Below are 22,134 nucleotides of genomic sequence, written 5' to 3' on the forward strand. Positions count from 1 at the left end.
TGAACACAGTAAAAAACACAACCAAAGCTTGAATTTTAATGAATTGCTGTAGAAAAAAAGCAAGTAATTTCTAACACTAGCTGCTTGTCCTGGATGTATCTGCAGACACTTTGTTTCAAAGAGATTGTGAAGTACAACACAAATCCTGAATAACATCAGTAAAGAGAAATAATCCAAATGAAGAACACTAGAATCCATTTTGAAGACTGGTGAGGTGAAGAAGAAAAGCAGAGGGTTAATCTTCATATGCTGGAAATATAACATGTAAGAACATTTTGATCTGCAAGTTCTAAAAACTGGTGGAATGTATCTGTAATCAGTTTGTTTCAACAGAGATTTAAAAAAAAAAAACCCATAGCATGCATAGCATGCATAGACATAACATGCAGCTGCACTTAAACCTCTGAGCCACATAAAACACGAGAAGGGAAGTTTTAAAGAAGTTTCAAGTCAACATTTGACATTCCTAAGGTATTTAAAATTCAAGAAAAGTTGTATTCCACAGAATTGTTTAACACCCACTCCCCCATCTCAATCTAAGAAACATATGTCAGCAGTACAGTGGACTTAGCTGAACTGAGATTTGTCCTTACAGAAGGACAAAGGCACTGCTATTTTTTTTCAGTATTTTCACAGTTTTTTGGACAGAAATTAGTCACAAATCCTTTTCCCAGAAATAAGAGTAAAAGAAATACCTTGGTCTTCTCCCCATTTTTCTCTAAAGCAGTGTATTTTTTTCTCAGCTTTTCAAAAGAGGATCCACAGAATTACAGAGCAGCATTTCATTAGAGTCACATCAAACATCAGCAACTCTTCCCCAAATAAACCACAATCAATCAATTAGACCACTTCAGTGGTGAAGATGTATAAACAGCTGATTAATGTTTAATGTAAAACTCCTTACAAAGAAAAAGAGGCAACAAATAGTGCATTAAAAAAAAAGCTCCAAAAGCTCAAGAGAACAAAAGTCTTACTTTCTGGCTTGCTGCCAAAGTGAAGTTCTGTACAAGTGATTTGCTAACATAATGCCAGTGCAAAAATACCTGTCCTTAGATGTACAAAGAAACATGAAAAAATAGATATAGACATACCTGGTCCAATGCAGAATGATGCAATGATTGCAAGGATACAAAATATACTGAGGTAAGGAAGCCAATGCACAGAGCTCTGGGTAGATAAAAGACATTGATTTCAAACATATTGTACACATCAGAAATATTTTTAAAACCTCACAGACAGTGTTTTCCATGATTCTTGATATATTTCAGAATTCAGTCTGGGGTTACTTTAGAAAATCACAGCATTTCTGTAGAACCTTATTTGATGATTTGTATTTAAAGGCCTTGGTCACTGTGAAATCCCTGTAGAGAAACACTAGACAAGCTATGTACCACAGAGTCAGAACTCTAAAAAATCACAGCTTGTGCTAAAGTTCAGGCCAGCCTGGAAGACTGAAGACATTCAGCACCTCCCTCCACCTCAGGTATTTCAGTCATGTTTAAAAAGAGCATCTAGAATGGCTCTGGAGGCTCGACGTTCACCAGTCAAAGGCTTGGCTGAATGCACAGCAGGCTGACATTTGGTAGGAGAACCAGGTATCTGAACCTTGGCAAAGCATGGGAAAGCTACAGTCTAGGACTTTTCAGCTGTAATCTGATTTTGCAGACAAGGAAGGCCATATATATTATCTTTCCTCTACTTCTAAGTAGATTTTTCTCTACTGAGACCTCTAAATGTCAGGAATATGAAATACGAGGGCAATTCCTGTGGAGTTTGCAGGACTCTGTTTCTTAATCATCTTTGTGAATGCTTGATTCTAATACTAATAGATGAGAAAAATCCATGGATGCCTGTTTCTTTCTCTGTCCCACAGGTGGAGTTTTACCACAGCAAAATGTAAATAATATTTTTATTTGAATTTTTCAATTTTTGAAAAGTTTGTTAATATACATGTAAGTGTACTATCAGCACCTTGAGTGGGACTGTAAAAATATTCTTGCTAAAGAAAGTAGTTCTTCTAATTGAAAGTAGATCAATTTTTTTTCAGTGTTAAGGAAAGGCCCCCATTTTCTGATGATTTTTCTCTTCTAGTCTGGGTTATTTCCTTAGTTATATGGAAACCATGGTTTCCTGGACATTAACATTAACCAAAAGGGTTGTGGATCTATGAAAATTACACAATCTAGGGTTCTTGTCTGGAAGCAAATCCAAGGTCTCTGAGAACAAGAAGGTGCAAATATGGAATAGATATAAATTTCCTCTGAGATTAAGCCTATTTGTACCATGATCCTTTGTTCAAAGCAAATCTCTAATACTTAATACATTGAGACCCTTTTGAAAGGAGGTAAAACTGAAAGGCATTCAGACTTCAGGGATTTAAAACAGCTGAAGATCTTCACAACCCCAACCTGGCTTTAAAAGATCCAGAAGGGAATTTTTCACTTGGTGTACAAAATATGTAATAACTTCTCTCTTCAGGAGGAGAGCTGTCTTACAGCTGCCCTGGCAGGTGTGTGAACTAAAGATTTATTGTGATGTACATACAGGTAAATCAAATAAAACAGCAGTGGCATGGCACAGACCTACCAGTCAGCCTGACATATTGACTCCCTTCAAAGAAGAAACAAGATCTGGAAGTCAGATTAATGGCACCACACATGAATCAAAACCAGCAGGAAAACGCCTTGATGAAACACCACCCAAACCCATGCCATTGCAAGTCAGTTTTGCTTCTCTAAAGTCCTTAGGAACATAAACAAACCATGTTATTACATAGATGAAGCCAAACAAGGAAAATTACTCAGGGCCAGAGTTAAAACTGGTTTAATAAATTCTCTGATAATTTGAAATACCTGGGGAATTGAGTGCTAATAGCATCTGATAACTTAGAATTATAAAAATATATTGATTGAAAGAGACCTTTAAAGCTCATCTAGTTCCAATCCACCTGCAATGAGCAGAGACATCTTCAACTAAATCAGTTTGTTCAGGGCCCTGTCCCACCTAGTCTTGGATGTTTCCAGAGATGGGGCATCAACCATATCTCTTGACAACCTGTTCCAACACTTCACCTCCCTCATTGCAAAACACTTCTTCCTTATATCTAACCCAAATTGACCCTGGTTATTCCTAAATTATTACCCCTTGTATCACAGCAGGCCCTGCTAAAATGTCTATTCCTATCTTTTTTCTAAGGCCAAATATTCTCCAAAGGATAAGTCTTTATATTGCTTATAGAAATACCAGAAAAGTTACTTGAAAGAAAAATCAAATGTGGAAATTTTTCACTAACAAAAAATTCCAAACCTAAAATAGGAATGACATATAAAGCATGAGAGAAATCTCAGAGAGAGTGAACTACAAACAAAGATACACCCACAGAATATGGGTATACTGTTTATTCAACTGTTGGTAAAATTGTCTTCATAAGAGTTCATGATATGCATAAATCTTTGAATTAAAGAGTCTGAATGTGAGAATGTGAGAAAGATTCTGTTGCTTTTTAATGCAAAAGTTTTAAGCAAACAGATTCATAAATTAGTAAAAGAGGCCTTTCATTCCTTATGCCAAACTGATTAAGAGGATTGGCTTATGCAGGAATGTAGAAATAAACCAATATCAAGCATGTTTGAAATAGGTAAAAGAAAGTAAAAATGTGCAGTGGCCCTAGTGTTACCTGCAGAGTCAGGGAGACAGTGAGTACTGCGAAGAAGACGATCATCAACCCAAAACCTCCAATGAGGAGAGGCCTGCGTCCAAGCCGCTCAATAACTAAACCCTGGAAAACAAAAAGTGGCATTTGCCTTTCCTGAGAAAACACTGAATAACTTGGACCATGAAATATGTTCTCCTAGTAAATAGGAAGATCAAAACTACAACCATGAGGGTTGATTGTACACTATTCATAAGCTACAACATTCATAATTGTGCTCACAATTATGTTGACAAAATTTAACATGTTTGAAAAAACAAGTCAGCCTGGTATTGTTATCTGAGACCACTGAAAAAATTGTTCATTGTTTGAATGGCTTATAAATATGCATTAAATTTCTATGGCAATGTTCTTACAATATGCAATTTTTAATTGTCAGTATGTTGAAGTGAATTAGTCTCTTGCTTTTGCATTTTGACTGTTTCTCAATTTCAACATCTCTCTGAATTTAAGCTTAAAATACTTAAAATTTGACATTTAAATATTTTTAGCATAAAATGTATCTTAATTAAACCAAAATTTATTTTAACTTTTTTTTCTCAAATATAGACTAAGTATTTAGTCTTTTTTTTTTGATAATTACTGTAATTAGAATATCCAAACAAAAGAAATCCATGCAGCAGAAAACTTTGCTCAGACAAGAGATTTTAACACTGATACTTGTGCAGTTACACCCATTTTGAATTTGTATTTAACATCTGAATATAAATCACAAAATCTGAATACTTATCTGCTAGAGAAAAACACAATGAAGAATTTCTTAAAAAGCTGTAACTTGAAACTCTGCTGGGTCTGACTCATTAAAATAGGCTAATATGTATTTTGTCATAACAGCTGATGTACTTTTTATATTGGTAACTAATAAAATTACTAATTATGCTTGGCTTTCTTATGAGAAAAACAGAATAATTTTATGGAGATTAAAATGTATCACTTGAAATAAGTTAAAGTCAGAATCACACAACTGTTTGCCATATCATTATTTAGTGGAGACTTCTGTACATCCTTTGAGGAAAAAATAAAATGGGTGACTAAAATGAAATCTGGACTAATACCCTTAATTCTGGGAAACAACACACATCACTCCACTGCGAGCATCTAGATAAAATGTGTTAAATCAAAGTACAGAGACACCCATGGATGAAATGCCTTGAGAGGTAAATGCTTCTCCCTCAGTCTGGGGTTCACCAGTAGATTTTAGGACATTCTTGTCTGTCCTAAACACATGTTGATGTTGCACCCTGAGCTGAACTTTGCCACCAGAGATATGCTCTGTGATGCTGCAGATCACTGAAAGAAATGCTGTGGTAAGATTTTGCATTCTTTATTTCTTTAAATGGTGAAATATACTAATTTGGACAGTTTCCATACCTTCTATAACAGAATTATGGAATTTTAAAAAGACTTGCACTGATATTAGGAAGATCTTATGAGGTCCAAATGTTCCATAACTGCAGCTGTTTCACTGTCAAAACCTCTACAAGATGGCAGCTATTTCCCATTATGATAAATGAATCCGTCTTGTAAAGACATATGACCACATAGACACTGGACCAAGAGACAACTTTAATGGCTTTGAGGGCTCAAAAATTATTTGATAGGTCTGTAAGACCAATCTTCTGCAACTTCTGCAAGAGACTTCTGCAACAGATGTTTCACATGTAATTTGTAGTGGATTATATGTTCAGCAATAAATGCTGCACATGTAATTTGACATACTGTGCAATTTATCTTATTTTTTTCAGTGCTGGATTGATGGTCATGATCAAGCAATCTTGGTGTTACACAGCTGGGGGCCTTTGTATTAAAACAAGATCAGGCAGAGGTGATGCTTCTCTTAGAGGGAAAAAGTTCACGTATGCCTCCCATACAAAACATGGGAAAAAATGTGATATATAGTTTTCACTTGTGAAACTCAGAGCAAAACAAACTCCAGTAAGGAAGGAGAGTTTGGATTCGGTCTTCCATAACAGCAGGTTTCCCTGGTGAAATCAATGCTTGTTTTGAAGTTGTAAACAGACAACAACTTAAAGTTTTAGTTATGATTATACAAATCCATAACTTGTTCACTTGCAAAACCCACTGAGATGCTTATGACTCATAAGAAGGGGAAGATGATTCACCAGTTTCCAAGTATTTATAGTTCTGAATGCTGCACTGCTACACACTGGTAACTGTTACCTATTGAAGATCCATAGCAGGTCAAAATATACTGTACGGTAGAATAAATTAAATAACAAGAAATCCAGTACATGCTCAACTACAGACAACACAAGAACAATTATTTTTTGTGATAACACCTGAGTTATGTGCCAGGCTGTGTAGGCTGATACTTGTTTCTGTGTGATCATAAACATGCATTTGTAGAAATCTATACCCAGTCATGATGGTTAACACAGCTGAAATTACTGAAAATGTGTAAAAAATATTGCAACCAAAATTCTCTCAACACAAACGTTTTGTGATAAAAAGGCAACTGATATACAAACTACATTAACAGTTCACACAACTTACTTCTGTCTGTCAGGAAACATTTATGAATAAAGTTAAAGAACCAAATGTCAACATTTTCACTTGAGTCAGCTGCAGATACCAGGGCTGACATAATGAAAGCAGAGTGTATTGAAATAGATCAGACAAGCTTCCTTGGATAAAATGAATGTGCAAGCAAGTCCTGCAGTCCAAACAGGATGTCGCTGCATAATATTCCCTACTTATATCCTGGCCCTAAATTATACTAAGCAAACCCTATCAGATTTCTTTGATGTCTCAGCCCTGTGAAGAAGTTTGCTCTATAAGTTAATGTCAAGAATACCCACACTTTCTTTCTCATGCATTTTGGATAAAGGTCTGAGTAAGACTCCATGACTAGATTCAGACTTTACATGGCATGCTAACACTTTTTTATTTCCATTTTAAATATCAGGATTAAAATGGATAACCTAATTTATATCATTTATATATTGTTATAAAACAATGTGTAGTATCTTGCAAAGGTGAGGAACAGCACAATAAGAATTATAAATTGGGGGTTTTGATTCATATTTTGATGTATATCCATTAGTCTAATGCATGAATTATTCATTTTAAAACAAAAAATGGGGCTATTGTACTTAAGTACCAAAATTGGAATTTAGAGGCCTAGCATCAACTTTGACCACAAAAGCACAAGCCTTAAATAAATCTCTCTCTGCAAGGCTCTCACATCAATTTGCCTGTATCTGTATTAAAGCCATGGCAGGATAAGATCATATACAACTTCGGTACCTGCCTAAAGATTACTCTCAGTAAAGCATGGAATTTACTGCTACATTTCTAAGCTCAGTCTGAATTATTTAGCAGTAAGGCACCCTTAATCAGCTTCACTTAGCAGTGAAATTTTCTATTCACTAAAGGTGCTCTCCATATTTGATACCTGCCAAGACCAGTATAGCCAAGACTTAGCCCATGCAAGGACTTAGCCAGCCACTCTTGCCTCAGCAGTGCTTGGCAACAGCCCTTAGGGCAGCACAAGAACATTCATTTCCTTATTCCTATTCTGTCCCTTCAGTAAACTGTAGATATTTCTGAGGCGAAACTCCTTCTAGTGATTATTTAGTTGTTAAAAGCATTAAGCTATCATGTTTGTGCTATAAAAGCCAGACTAGATCTCAATCTTGATCTGTGACAACTTTGTGGTTGATGTTTTATTTTCTAATGATGGCATTTGAGTGGTCCGATGCAGATTGTCCTGAATAGATTGATAAAAGATTGACTCAATCCCAATGCTTTTAATCCTCAGTAGCAGGAGATACATCTTTAAAACTTTCAATTTCTGAATATATCCTACAAAAGAATTTGTACTACATAAATGCAGCCTTTAACCATGTACACCTTGGGTCTTAGGAGAGGTGTTGTAAGGCAGAACTTCATGATGAGACACTTTCTTCTGGAAGGCACCACATGGTCACTTCAACACGTGCTGTCCTCATCTATTCAAAAATCAATGTGTATTAAAACAATTAAAAAGGCATAATGTCTTCACCTAAAAGCAATCCTGTTGATCATATTTGGGCTAAGGCAGTGTGCATTAACACACTCTCTCTGCAGTCTACCCTGCAGAGAACATATACCCAAATGCCTCTGGCCTTTGACAAACTCCATGATCTGAGATGCTGCTTACCCAATCTCTTTTCTGCTGCTGTCTCACTGGCCTGCTACAGACCAAGATACTACCTTCAAATTCTGGTAATCCTTGAGCAACAAGGAGCTTGTCAGGGTGAGGGGAGAAAGAGGGGGAAATGCCATGTTTGCCCCATTCTTGCCCTCTCTGCTTACATGCTACTGGGAATTATAGGTATGTGAATGCTTATTCTGACTTAGTGTGAACAATGTCACATGGGACTGCATTAAAAGTTTTACTAAAAATCAGATTCTAACATAATTTTGTAGGAACCCTCGAGATTCTAGTATTTGTCACCCCATTTTTTTTTCACTTGTTAAGACTGGCTGTTACTGGAACGTATTTCTTTCTCTTCTGACCATAGTGGACCCAGAGTTTCAGTGGAGACATCTTGCATCTTCCTGTAGAAACCATGAAGAAAATGTGTTGGAGACAAGAACACCTATGGAAATGTCTAGAATAGCCTTTATTTAAGATGTGCTGTGCCTTGAGCAGGGAATATTTCCTTCTGTACTGAGATTTATTGACAGTAAAAGGAACAAAGAATGAGTCTAAGAACTCTTTCTTATGACATCCTAAAGCAGATTAAAATCATCTTGCTAAAGAAGGCTGGCTCCCCTGACTTCTGTGTGTTACTGCAAAGGATTTCCTACATTCTTTTATGGTCTAGTACTGCAATGTATTTTAACTCATTCCAGGCTTCACACAGCTTGTCTCTGTCACAGGCTTTTAGTAACACCTTCATGCATCATCCTATGGGAAATACTTAGGGCACAGTCTTCTCAATATAGCCACATCTAGACTTTCTGTGAACATTATAAGAAAACCAAATGTAGTGCCACAGATGGCAAAACTGGATGTGGGATGCTTAATTTGAATAACATTCCCTTTTATTCTATGCTGGCTACATGGAGGAGGGAAGGAATCTTTTCAGACATTTACTTCTGTCTCCCTTTCTCTGCACCCTGCTGCTGTCCTAAAGAAAGGCACTGGAAAATTGTTCTCTTTGCCCACTAAGAGTAAGACAACAACTAAAATTAACCTGAATGACTGAAAATTAGAAAATAGCAGCAGTAATCAATCTTGCTGAAGAATAGCTAAGTTTATGGTATGTCCTTACCTAGAAGTTATAGAACAGATTTCTAATAAACACAGGAATAATTTAGGTATATTCTATCCAGCTTCAAAGAATTGCATCAGGTTAGGTAACTTCTGCAACATGTCTATGAGTAGTAAATCTATTCAGCATTTCATTCCAAAAGATACAAAACTTCAGAAACAAACTGTAATTAATGGGAACCCCATTAAAAAGTAATTGTCTAACCAGTCCTCTAAATCAAATCTGTGTTAAGTGCAATGGGTGGAATTCTCTCCCATTGACCAAAAAAAAAAAATTTACAGAAAGTTTTTATTGTCTCCCCAGAGAGAAGCCAGGGCATCAGGTGTGCAACACTACAACACACATATTTCATGGAGTAAATTAGGAAGTGTTGGTGTAAGAGGAAGTTGCAGCCAAATTATGTGAATAAAAGGAAAATTATGATGCGTGTTTCATCTTTCAATGTCTTGTTGATATGGCTTTTGCTGGAGAGGAAGAGCTATGAAGCTGTAGGCAAAGCATGCTACAAATGATGTGAGGCAATGCAGAGCAATGAAAATGATGGAATATTAATTGTATTTCCTCATGGACCACATCAACATTATTACTATTGTGCTGCTGCTCCCAAGAGATGCATTAAAGGGAGACTTTCAAAAATTTTCACAATTTCAGTATTTTATCTCCTAAATATTACTTTGCTTCTCCATGAAACATCTCTATTTCACTGTTTTTCTTTGGCATTCATGAGGGTCTCATCAATACTCCTGAGGCTCAGTCTCATGAAACCTTATTTATTCATAATGATCACAGACAGTACATGATTTCTAGTGGACATTTCCAATTGCCATTTTATTTAAGAGGACAGAAACTATACCTGTATAACTGATTACCTCTACTGAAATCCTGGAGTTTATTGTGAGTAAAATCTGATACCTGCTAGCAAACACAACATATTAAAAAATACCAGGAAAATTAAGTTCTCTTCTTGTTTTCTTCTGTTTTTTTCCCTGAGTAGTACAAAAGACATGCACCTGGCTTAACATTTAAGGCTGTGAAAGATTTTTTAAAAAATATCGAAAGGAGACTCTGGGAGAGGTTGGGAGTGGAAGGAATCCCCTGTCCTCAGTGCTAGGCATGAAAACTTGATGGGAAATTACTCGAATAAATAAGGTGCAAAAACTTTAACTGAAAAACTAAATTCATGTTGTTGTTCCTTTAAACAACAACAATGAAACATCTATGAAGATTAAGGAAACAAAATTAAGACTAAAAGCAGTGTGTCTTGAACTGAGAAATTGTAAGAGAACAGAGATACTGGTACATCAGCATTTCCAGAGGCACAGCAGGTAGTATTAACAGAAGAAATATTAAAAAAATCTCCTCTTGAGTACAAAAAGTTACTGCACATACCAGGAGCCAAATCTCACCCATCCACCTCATTATGTATGAAGACTGTGCTCTGAATAAGCCCCACAAACTGACAGCACAGAAAGAATTGAAAAGATAACAGACCTTATTTATAGAATGGCTTTAATATCATGGAATCATCTCCATGTAATTATCATCTGTTTTCACATAAAAGAGGGGTATTCTTCACTTAAATCAGTGGTAGAAGTATCATTATTATTTTTCCATATATCTTAATCAAAGAAGCATGTGTGCAGTATCAGAAAAAAGAAATAAGAGGTAGACACTTTCATATTTCTCTGTTTCTACCTATTAAAATGAATCATAAAACCAGTCTGTTTAATTTTTTTAAAAAAAATAAATTTAACCAAAACCAGATTTGTGGAAATTCACAAGCAACAGAAGAAATTTGTGACCCTATAGAGTCCTTATGTCCTAGGCTAAAAGAAACATACCTGATAGCTGGATTTAGTTTAACATTTTGTAGGTCACAATCAGTTACTCTGCCAATGAAAAGGACTCTTTTTTCAAAAGCATTCTTGTGACATTTAAAAATGCTTGCTGCTGTGCTCAGTATTGTTCAAATAGTGTTGGTATAAAATATACGAAGTAAAAATTCAAACAAAGAAAGACTACTTGCTTGTTTGCAACTTTCCATTCCAAAGACTTGTCTCATTACTTCTTATGTATTGCAGTTCAATCATAAATGTATTTCCTTTAGCAATTAGTTATGTTATCACCTACAAAAACTTGGAGTTTTAGTTTGCTCATTTTGTGTATTTTTTTCCCTAGTCATGTTTTCCATTTTGAATTAGGAGAGAGAAAAATGTGCATGGATGAGTTTTACTACTAACATCTTCCTCTACATTCAGAGCAAAGGACCTGCTCTGGAGCTGATGTATTAGGAAAGGATGCCTGTTTGTCCTGAGTAAGGCAGCAGAATTGAGCACCATGTGGGAGCCCCTTGTTCTGGCAGGCTGCCTTTGCTGTTCCACCTGCCTGGGTGGCTGTTTCTGCCAGGCACACAACACCTGCAGCTGAGCTGTGCCTGAGCCTTCTCCCAGCTGCACTGCTGCTGCCCAGCAGGCACACGAGAGGACTGTGAGATGTGAATAAACTGCTACCAGGTAAGGTGGTTCAACCGGGTGAAATAATTTATGAGTTATCACTTAGTATACTTTGGCCCTTGCTCTTTCTGCCCTCTTTCTCTTCATGCATACAAAGCTCTGCAGGACATACTAACTTTTTCTGTTCGTTTTATGGGTCTAAAATTAAAGAGCACCTTAAAAATATTCCAAGAAAAAAGTTTATTTTAGGATTAAAATTAGAAATAATATTTTGAATTGCATTATCAACCATTACACTTAATGAACATACTATTCTTTCTATATTTTAAGCTGTGTAAGAAAATGAAATCTAATAATATTTAAATATCAAGCATGCTAATGGATTTTTATAACCATACTTACAGAAAATACAGCAGCCAGAGTCTCAACAGCACCAGTACTTAGTGTAACATAAGGGATTGTCTCGTGATTGATCCCAGATTCACTAAAGATGTTGTTTGTGTAGTACCAGATCTGTATCAGAGAGAATAAAATGAGTTATTAATCATTATAGGTTGAACTACAATATATTGATATTAGGTAAACCATTTAATCTGCTCAAGGTGAGACGTGTTAAAACTCTGAGCACTCCCAAATCACTGAGGGCCAAACAGGACAACAGATGTAGGGAAAGTGCAAATTCCAGGTGGATTAGGCACAACACTGCTGTAGTTCCACCTGCAGATCCAGGCAGAATTACAAACCGCTTCAACTCAATTTAATTTAATTCACTTTAGGAGTAAATCAAAGAAACTCACTTTAAGCTTGAACAACAGGGTACAAATAGGTTTTGTGTGGCTTACCAAGCAGGTTTGTGCAGCTTTATGGAATACCTCAATAGCATGTAACAACAGAGGAGAGAACAGGAAAGAGATGTTGTGAGGCACCGAAGAAGCTGCTCGCTTTTGGACAGAAGGTGTGAGGTGTTATTTCTGCTTTAACCTTACTGGAGTGTGGACAGTCAAGCCATCCCCCCAGTCTCTCATCATTATCCACAAGAAGAAAAGATAATTTTAAATTAGAGTTGCCTGAGGAAAAGCAAAATGCTGTTTTTTAGGATGAAATTAATCATAGGCTTGAAGTAGGTGTCACTAATGAACAGAAATACAGGTTGTATGACTTAGAGGAAGTCAACCATGTTTAGTCAGTAAAACCATACCCAGCAATGACAATATCCAAGCAGAGAATATATAGTGGCAACATTCTGAAATATCAAGTTTGGTAATCATCAGAGTCCCAACTATGTTCAAAAACCATATATTTATGTTTGACTCAAGGTGACAGGAAAGAACTAGCCAAAGATTTTGGCTTCCAAAAGCATGCAAGAAGAGGAGACAAATAGATAAATGATTTAGTAGAATGAAATGACAAATGGTTGAAATAACTGATTATCAAAAGAAAATAAAGTTCTAAACCACAGATAATTTATCTGTGACAACACATTTTGACAACAACAGTTTGTCACAACCATTTGTGACAGCAAAACTCAAAGCCCTAGATAAAGATGGCACTAAACATTAAAGTAGCAGTGATACATTTTCCCATCCACTCTCAATGGTACAAGCCCTAACAAGGAAAATACAGCTAAATACAAGGGTTTTCTGATGGATGGATGTGTTATGATTGCATGAGGAAAACCCTGCTACCTGCCAGTATGCAATGCACTTGCTACACCTGTTTGTCAAGAAACTAGTTTTGAAAAAAGAAAAAAAAAAAAAAAGAAAAAAAAAAAGTTTTTCTAAATTTCTAAATTTCCAGCTAGACCTTCAGCAAAGCTGCTTGCCCTAGGTCAAAGAAGAAAATCCCACTCATATTACATAAACCCCAAGCAAAGTAACACACCAAGGAGTAAAAAGTCACCTTATCACCTTACTTATGCCTACTGCTGGCACATCAGCTTTCACCAGGACAGATGCAGTGACAAGAAATGATAGCAACAAACTTCTCTACATGAAGTAATCTGCCCTTGTGTAGCACATGCTGGAGGTAATTGTGCCCAGCCCTGCTGACACAGAGCACAGACAATCAAAACCAAGCATCAGTTCCCAGTTCTCTCTGAAATGTTTATGCTCACTCAAAATTTTGGGGGAACCCAGCACTCTGACAATGTATTCACTTCCTATATACAGTTTATAAGCAGAACAAAGTAGCACAAAAACTGTAATAATTTTTTTCTTCATACTACAAGTTACAAGATTGATTTAGTGCAGTAAAGTTAGAAAACATGTAATTTAGGCATTTCATCCTTGATATCAGTTTTATATAGCACCTAGATCTTCTAAAATTGACAGATGTTGCAGGTATGCACAATTTAAAAGAGGAGACCAAAGAGCCACTAAAGCAGTTAACTTGTGAATTATTTGCCAGAATGCAACAACATAAGATGTTTTGCAACTGGTTTCACAGAAGAGCATGACTGACCACTGATAGTAATTAGAAGTAATTAGATTAAAAACTGGCAGAGCAAAACCAGGATAAGCCTCACAGACTTATTACTCTCTGTAGCAGTACAAAAGAAATTAGGAAAAAAATTAACAAAGTGTACAGTTTTAAAGACAAAAATTTAATGTTTTTCAGCCTGTGTATCATTAAGGAGAGAAAAAACTTTGGCAATTTTGCTAGGCATACTAACTAGGCTAATGGTCACTTTTCTAATTTCACTTAAGTAATTTTTCTAACATGGTTTTTGTTAGTTAATGATTTCATCAGCTAAGAAAGCTAGCTAATGATTAGGCTAAACATTTTTGAATGAAAGAGCTGTGGAAAATGGTGCAGAAGGCTCAGAAACTAATTGGGCAACAGCAGAGACACAGGCACACCACACTCACCCTTCCTACACTGCCTGGTGTTCTGCATCCCAGCTGTGAAGCACACACCATGACAGATCATTTGCATATTGAGAACTTCCTCAGATCCATCCCAGAATAATTCCTTTGCACCTAAATACATCCTGAAGAACAGGCTTTACAGAAGCCTAGGGATCATACTTTGGGAATGACTCCCTTAGAGCAATATGTCATACAGTGTATTCCTTGATATGAAAAAGTATAACCTTCACCAGTGAAAACTTCACCGTAGTTTTGTGACTTCTTTACAACTGAGATAAAATGGTGGAGGATAAATAAATTTATTATGGCTTATATGCATCAGATAAACGTTAACAGAGTAAAAGAGACTAATAGGAAATTATTTATGTCAGTTTAGGTCAGGCTGTCTGGTATTTTGTTATCATTGAAAACATTAACATGATTGGAGCTTCACCATGATTTCTGTTCCATGTGGAAATAAACAAATGTACTGTTTAAAGCAAAACAAATTTTTTTAAAGTAAAATCCTTAAAAAGAAGCAAGTGTTCTCAGGTACCAGCAGGATGATTACAGCAATCTGCCAGTTGGCAATTTCCCTGGAGAACGTCCTGAGATTCTCGCCTGAAGGAATCCAAACTTTCCCATATGCCCTGTCCAGATGGTAGTTGTGGAAAAGACCAGACTGACTAACAGGGCACCACAGACAAAGCAAGTGAGTTAGAAGGAGCCTTCCCTGCCAGCAAAACCTGGCTGATGCTGGCTCACACCCAGAACATTGGTTCAGATGAATTCAGGCAAACTAAGACCCAGGTTCACCAGAATCTGTCACACCCAGACCTGTCCTCTCATCTTGGAGCTTCGGATGACTCAAGCAGCATCAGCCAGGAAAGCCAAGCAAAAGAGACAAGTTTTCAAAGCCTGGCATCTTAATCAAGTGTCCAGCTATTTCTCTTGACCTATCTTTTAATTTTATTGGTTTTGCTGTTAACTAACAACTATTTAAGTAATCCATTTCAAAACACAGTTTTTTGTGTGAATAAGTTTTTTTTCATGTTTGGTGACATTGCTTGAGAGGAGAAACAAAGTAATAATAAAAAAGAAAGCCTTGAAATAGCCAACTCAATACACAGGTTCCCTGACAAAGACTATTTCTCTAAGGCATATTTTCAGAAAGTGGCTATCTAATGGCATTTTAAAGTAACTCTGGCATCCATTTTGGACTGGACATGTCTGACTGTCCAACCACACTCTCACTTAAGCCATGATACTGGACCATTTCTATCAACTATTAAGTATCCTCAAAGTCACAAAACACTTCCATTTCCCCTGAAAATTTAGCTGTGATTTTTTTTTAAGGCAATGTGCTCCATTATTTGAACAGTCTGTTTATTACTATAAGTGACATTTCTTCCCTTATGTGTTGATAAATCTTAAAAAGACTGGATGACAAGATAATTCTGGTGTTTTTTTTCTCAAAAACGTATCCACAATGAGGCATAAAATAACCTGCCATTAGCACTGAAATCCTACCATTTGAGGAAAATACCACCTATATAAACAGTATTATAGTTTACCCCACAGGATGAAAAAACTCTTCTAATTCCTTCCTAGTACTTCTTAAAAAGCTTTTAGATATCAGAGTTCCAATTGCATTAATCTTTTAAATGGTCTTGAACAAATTACATTTATTTGGAGTCTTAAAGCTATAGAGATATCTGAGATAAGCCTGAGCTACTGCTCATAGATACAAAAGCACATGGACTTATTAGCCCTGGGGGGAAAATCTAGCTGGAGTCTGCTGCAGAGCACAAGGAGGGTGGGTTCCTTGCAGCAGCAAGAATATTGCTTATCCTATCTATAAGCAAGTAATGCCTTTGACCTATGACAAAACCCCTTTTGCTTTGAGGTGCTTCAAGAGAATATTTGTTTTTTGCAGAATAAAGCATCTAAGCCAGATGGCACAAGCTGCAGCATGGATAGGTCTGGCTGGATATAAAGAAAACGCTTTTCACAATGTAAGTGGTGTCAACACCTGGCAGAGGTTGCTCAGGAGGGTTATGGACTCTTCACCTTTGAATATATTTAAAACTCAACTGCACAAGGGCCTCAGGAGCCTGAGACAGCCCTGAAGTCATTCCTGCTCTAAGCAAGGGCTTGGCCCAGGTGAAGGGACCTTCCAACCTACATGGTTCTGTGACCTTCTCATATAGGCTCAGATAGATGGTAAAGGAGACTTCTCATATCCATTAACCTCAGACATATTAATGGTCAGAAAGATCCACAGTTTTATGTCTTTTCCCTCTCTCACTTCACTTTCCAAAACAGAAATATTGAAGCAACAAAAAAATCAAATGTGCAGTGCGACCTTTTAAAATCACTTATATATCACTTATGATTTCTTGTAAGTACTGAACTGAAAGAATCCAAGCCAAAATGTCTAAAAAACTGAATAAGTATGGGGCATATCCAGAAACAGAGAATCTGAGTATCAGAAGTAAAAACTGCTCTTTCTTTGCTGATCTCTTCTACCTTTTCATGTATTCCCTCAAAGTTAACGCAACATGACTTTCCTCAAACATTTTTTTAAAACCCCCCAGACAATACAGATCTCTGTGGATCTTCCCACACACTGCTCTCGCAGAGTCATTAGTAATACAAAACAGCCGAAAGAGGGAGCCCATAGAGGTTGGTATAACCCAAGCCTTGCTGTAAAGAAAAGGAGGTCCCCAGGGGGTGCCACGGCCTGAGGAAGGACACTTACAGCGTTTAGCCCACAGAGCTGGTAGCAGCCCATGGTGACGACCACGGTGACGATCTGCCATCGCACCGCGCGGGTTCTCAGCAGCTGCACAATGGACACCAGCTTGGTGTTCCTTTGCACTCGAGACTCTGCCAAAACTTCTTCTATTTCATGAGACACGTCATCTTTCCCAAGGAATCTCTGAAATGCTGCAAAGAGAGGACGTGTACTTTAGGCCAGACACTTGGCACTGTGTGCATTTATAATTGTGTTGCTTCTTTAAAATGGAAACGTTTGGCATAAACAGGAGGCATACATGCACTACAACTTAATTATTCTTCTGCCAACAATATCATTCTGCTCTGGATGTGATCTGGTTCACCCCTGCTATTGGGGTCAAAAATGGAAACAAAACCATAGATTATTTGTCTCCCTACAAGACCTCTTTTTTGTTATTTTATCTATAATATAGCCTAATGTCCAGTGAAGAGTGAAAACCCTCAAAAATATTTATTACCAAAGCATCTCTGAACATTATTTGACTTGGCTACTTTTGCAGCCTAACAGTATAGCTGGCTTCATTGCTGGAGATAGATTGGTTAGGAAAGAAGTAAGATGCAAAAATTCATATAAGTCTGGTAAACCAAGAAAATGCAGATACTGGAAAGGAATAGCTACTATTACTTCATATTACCTCTTGTTTTTACTAGCATGTAGACAAGAATTCACTTTGTCAGGTTAATATTATAAATAATCATCCAGAGCAGTTAAAGACTTTATATTTGTCAATTCTGGAGTCATGGGAACAAATTTACATGGCTAATGTAAGCAAGCAAGCAAGCAACCAACAAACCTCATCTCCCCAGAAAGACACTATTTAGTATTGCACACTGATAGCTCACTGAAATATCCTTCCACTGTGAATAAAACAGCCTTTCCACCTCACACCTCCTCCAAGATAGAAATACCTCCAACCAGACGTGATGTGTCTCCACCAACCTTGTTTGACAGATTCTGTCTATGCAGGTGATACTTTTGTCTCAATCTAATGAACATACCCCAGGGGTTGGCATTTTAAGAGATGTTTAAAATGCTCATCATCTCAGAGTGACTGCAGAGAAACAATGACATTACACACACCCCTGCAACAAGGCTTTGCGACCCAGTAGGATGCTAACACTCAAAACAATCCTTTACACAGTAGGTCACTTTAAATTGTTATTTTTAATAAATGAATAAGTTCATTTACTTCACCTAAGGGCCAAGTCAATTTTTCTTATCCACAGCTTTGCAAAACACTGCCTATAAACAAATGACCACATATTTCACCATGTTTACACACCTTCGGATCATAAAAAGCACTTTGATGGTCAAGAAAATTAGAGATATTGACTAGTCATGGTTAATATATCCAGACTCTATTTAGATTTTGAGGTTACAAATTTTTATCTTTACCCAATAGGTGAAAAGGCCAATTGGTGGCATTTCATTGTTGTGAGAGATAGGTCATACAAATGAACTGGTGGCCTCCCCAGAGCATCCCTCTCTGATGCTTTGGTGACTGTACAAGGCTGCACATTCTGCCTGGCTCCCAGTCTGGCGGTGCAGGAAACTAACTCGAGCTCTGGGCCAAGTTCTTCTGAGGCACTTAGCACTTCTAATGCATTTTAATGATTCTGCTTAACAAGAAGGATGATTTTTTTAAAGGATGAACTACCTCTGTGCATTGAGTCAATTTATAACATTCATATATTCTGATAACCAGTTTCTCTCTTGTGAGAGGAGAGGTCAGAAGTTTTAAATCTCTATGTAAAAGCACAAGATTTATCTTTTTATACAGGTTGTAGAGTCAGAAGTGAATTAACAAAGTGAGACCTTGGAACTAAAACTTTAAGCTGCTCAGTTTTGTCCTTTGTTGTTGCACATTTTTTAATAAATAACACGATAATCACTCATTTTAATGAATGTGATGTATTCAAAGACAGTGATAAGAAATGTAAATGTAAATGACATATATCACCATAATTTTCCATGAGCAGATATCACCAAAGTCTTCCATTACACCTGCTTTATCAGTGTAAATTAGGTCAGTGCACAATTTCCTTTGTTTTTCCTGTCCTTAGAATCCTCGTCATTACTTTAGGGCACACAAGTCAAAAATATAGGTGCAGTCAAGTAAAAAGATAGCAATCTGTCTTTCCTGCACAAAGGAGCTTTCTGTATTTCTAGAGGGACCAGGAACCAAAGAACTACAATTACCAAAACTGTCAAGTACAAGGTAGGAAAAACATAACCAGCCAATTTCTTTCCTTCATGGCAATAAGAAAAGAGGTATAAATGCCACTAGGAAACTTTGGTGGATACTTAAAATTATCAACAAGTCCAGAAATGCTAAGAAATTACTATGCCCTACATGCATAGTTTTGAATAGACATCACCCAACCTTCTTGGAAAAACATTTTCCTGCTACTCAATGTCTTTAATTTTCTTCCATTACCAGTTTTTCAGTACCATAAGAATCACAATTTTACATATAAATAAGGTGGAAATAAATTCTGCATTAGCAGGGACATAGGAAAACTCAAAAGTCTTTCAATGTGCAATGTTCAATTTATTAGTTTTACATTCTAAACCGTGGCATTACTGGCACTGAGAAGCACAGCAGTCGTTCCTCTCCTTGCTGCAATGACTCATTTCCCTCCGTGAGTAGCTGCTTCTCTCTGTAGGGAAGCCTTATTTTCATGTAACACTTAAAACCATCTAAGGAGTTGCAAGTCTAGAAACTTTTAAAACTTTCCAGTTTCCTGTTTAATTCCCTTGGATCAGAAGGTTATAGAAGATCAGCCTTCAAAAGTTGTAATACTGCCTTCATAAACAGCAAAAGAACTGGATGGTTCCACTCAAGGGGAAAGTCAAGAAACCTTCCATTTACACCACCAGTTTTTATTCATCTCACCTAAGTGAAGGTGAAACACCTGAAAGAGGTTCAAAGACCTGAAAAAAAAGTCAGTTGGTACCATGTCTAAAACCAATCTGGTCTTTAGATTAACTGAAGATGGACACTCAACATCTCAGCTACATGGGGAATTACTAATTATTTTTCCACTATAGTACTTCCAGGACTGTGCAAAGAAAGCATTGTTACCAACAATAACATGTTAACAATTAAAATGTGAACTTTGAGAAGAAATTTTAAAAGATCAAAATGCTATTGAATGGTTTACAGTATAAAGCCAGCACCAGGCAAGAGGATACAGAAAAAGAGAGAAGTGGCCAAAGTTTTTTGGGCTTATCCTTTGAAAAGAAACAGACAAAAAATTAAAATAAGCTGTGGAGGTATTATTGTCATCTGTTTCCCATGGACACGTTTACTTTCCTGATGATTAGTTATATTAAATCCAGTGTTACACTGTTTCACACATCTTTGCCTAAGTTCTGCTTAAACAGCATCTTCTTTGTCCAGTGTTGAAGACAGTAGAAATTTCCCTGTAATAACTCTATGTCAACACAGAAATAATTTATAAAATGAACTAAGTTATTTTCATATAAACTAATTTTATTAGAGTACTGACTATCCCAAAGAATAGTTCAGATGTATCTTCCTAGAAGAGATATAACAATGCTACTTAGATCTAGAAAAATATTGATCTACTAGCATGCAGCTTAGCAAAATTTAAGAAAAAAATATCAGAAAATATAAGTGCAGGCAAATGGCATTAGGCTTTTCCCACAAGTCACCTCCCTCTTCTTCTAAGTAAAGAACACACAGGGTTTTTTTCGAGTTATTATCTAGTTAAGAATTACATCTTTACCTGTTTGTATGTGTGGTTTTACACACACCAATAGGCCTGTTCAGGTTCACCTGAGACTAGCCAAAATAAAGAGGTAAAATAAAACATATACACACCACCCTAAAATAACACAAGAATTGGTAAACAGTGTTGTATTAAAGGTCAGTGACCTTATATCCTTTTTAAAAGACAGGAGGTTTAAGAAAAGCTTAAAAACAAATCAGACACACCACAATCACTCCAGCTTTCGCAGGCAAACATCTGAGATGAAACCTTTACTGTAAGCCAGCAAGTGTAGTAGTCATGGCTGTCTCTTCCTTTCCAGTAAGAATAGTTTATAATCCTTACAGATATAAATAATGCACAGAGAAACAAAATTAAATCATACACTTGCTTGTTGTCAGTCATAACAACTTATTTTAATCACTGGATTTTCAGTAACTTGTTCCTGTTGGAACTTTGGGTTTAACATCTCTCCAGTCCATGTGGGCCTCCTGAAGGGCTTTGTAAAAAACTGACTACCTGCTTTTTTAAATCAGGAGTGGCTTCGCTCTTTTGTCACATAAAAAGGTATCAAACCTAATCCATCTTTCTAAAAATTTAAATCTAAGCTGCTCATTATACCTATTGTAATGCTTCTTTTATAACCATGGGACATTTAATGTATGACTGAACACACTAGATGAACATACTTTGTATGTCACCAACAGATGTTGCTGTGACATTTTATCCAAGATGTTTGACCCTTAAGACATAACAATATTCTTGTTCTCTGGCAAGCTGGGATACCAGCTGAATTCCATTATTGATTTACATGAGCTGCTACTGTAGCTGCATAGAAAATGAAAGGTTCCCCCCTGTAAAAGTGCACTTCAAAAAAGACACCTCAACTCTCCAACTGCAAGTGTTTATAACCAATGTTTTTAGTCATAAAAAAATGTTCCATTTTATCACTGCTACTGATTTTATTTATATTACATCATTGTGATACTCACAGATCAGGGGTGCACTTGGCATGCAGAAAATAGACAGCTAATGTGAAATCCCTCACTTACTGTCCTAGAACTTGGATGGTAAACTGATGTAATTAGAGCAGCAGGTTTTTCTTTTTCTACCTGTTTCTATCCCTGTCACTCTTCATTTCCACAATCTCCTTCCAAAGTCCTTCTCTTCAACCACTTAAATACCCATTTCTCCTCTGCTATCTGGCCTTGAAGAAGGATCACACCAGTTAGGCAATTTCTTCCCTTCTATTCTTACCAAATGAGAAGAATATTGGTTGTTGGACCTGGGAGAGGAGCTGGGATGGT

At 36.7% G+C, this 22,134-nt stretch overlaps 1 protein-coding gene across 2 annotated transcripts in view; it reads right to left on the reverse strand.

Annotated features, from left to right (window-relative positions):
• Window positions 1–22,134, reverse strand: part of SLC2A9 (solute carrier family 2 member 9) — a 90,033-nt gene that overhangs the window by 30,199 nt on the left and 37,700 nt on the right. For both annotated transcript variants that reach the window (XM_005517839.3, XM_014263253.2), the window contains 4 exons: window positions 17,055–17,242; window positions 11,850–11,960; window positions 3,677–3,778; window positions 1,092–1,167 (listed from right to left, as the gene is read on the reverse strand). In XM_005517839.3, coding sequence (XP_005517896.2) covers window positions 1,092–1,167; window positions 3,677–3,778; window positions 11,850–11,960; window positions 17,055–17,242 — 477 coding nt within the window. The remainder of the gene's footprint in view (window positions 1–1,091; window positions 1,168–3,676; window positions 3,779–11,849; window positions 11,961–17,054; window positions 17,243–22,134) is intronic.

This window comes from Pseudopodoces humilis, chromosome 6 (assembly GCF_049639895.1).
Source record: "Pseudopodoces humilis isolate 2021_Gansu_Grassland_sample_001 chromosome 6, ASM4963989v1, whole genome shotgun sequence".
Classification (NCBI taxonomy): Eukaryota; Metazoa; Chordata; class Aves; order Passeriformes; family Paridae; genus Pseudopodoces; species Pseudopodoces humilis.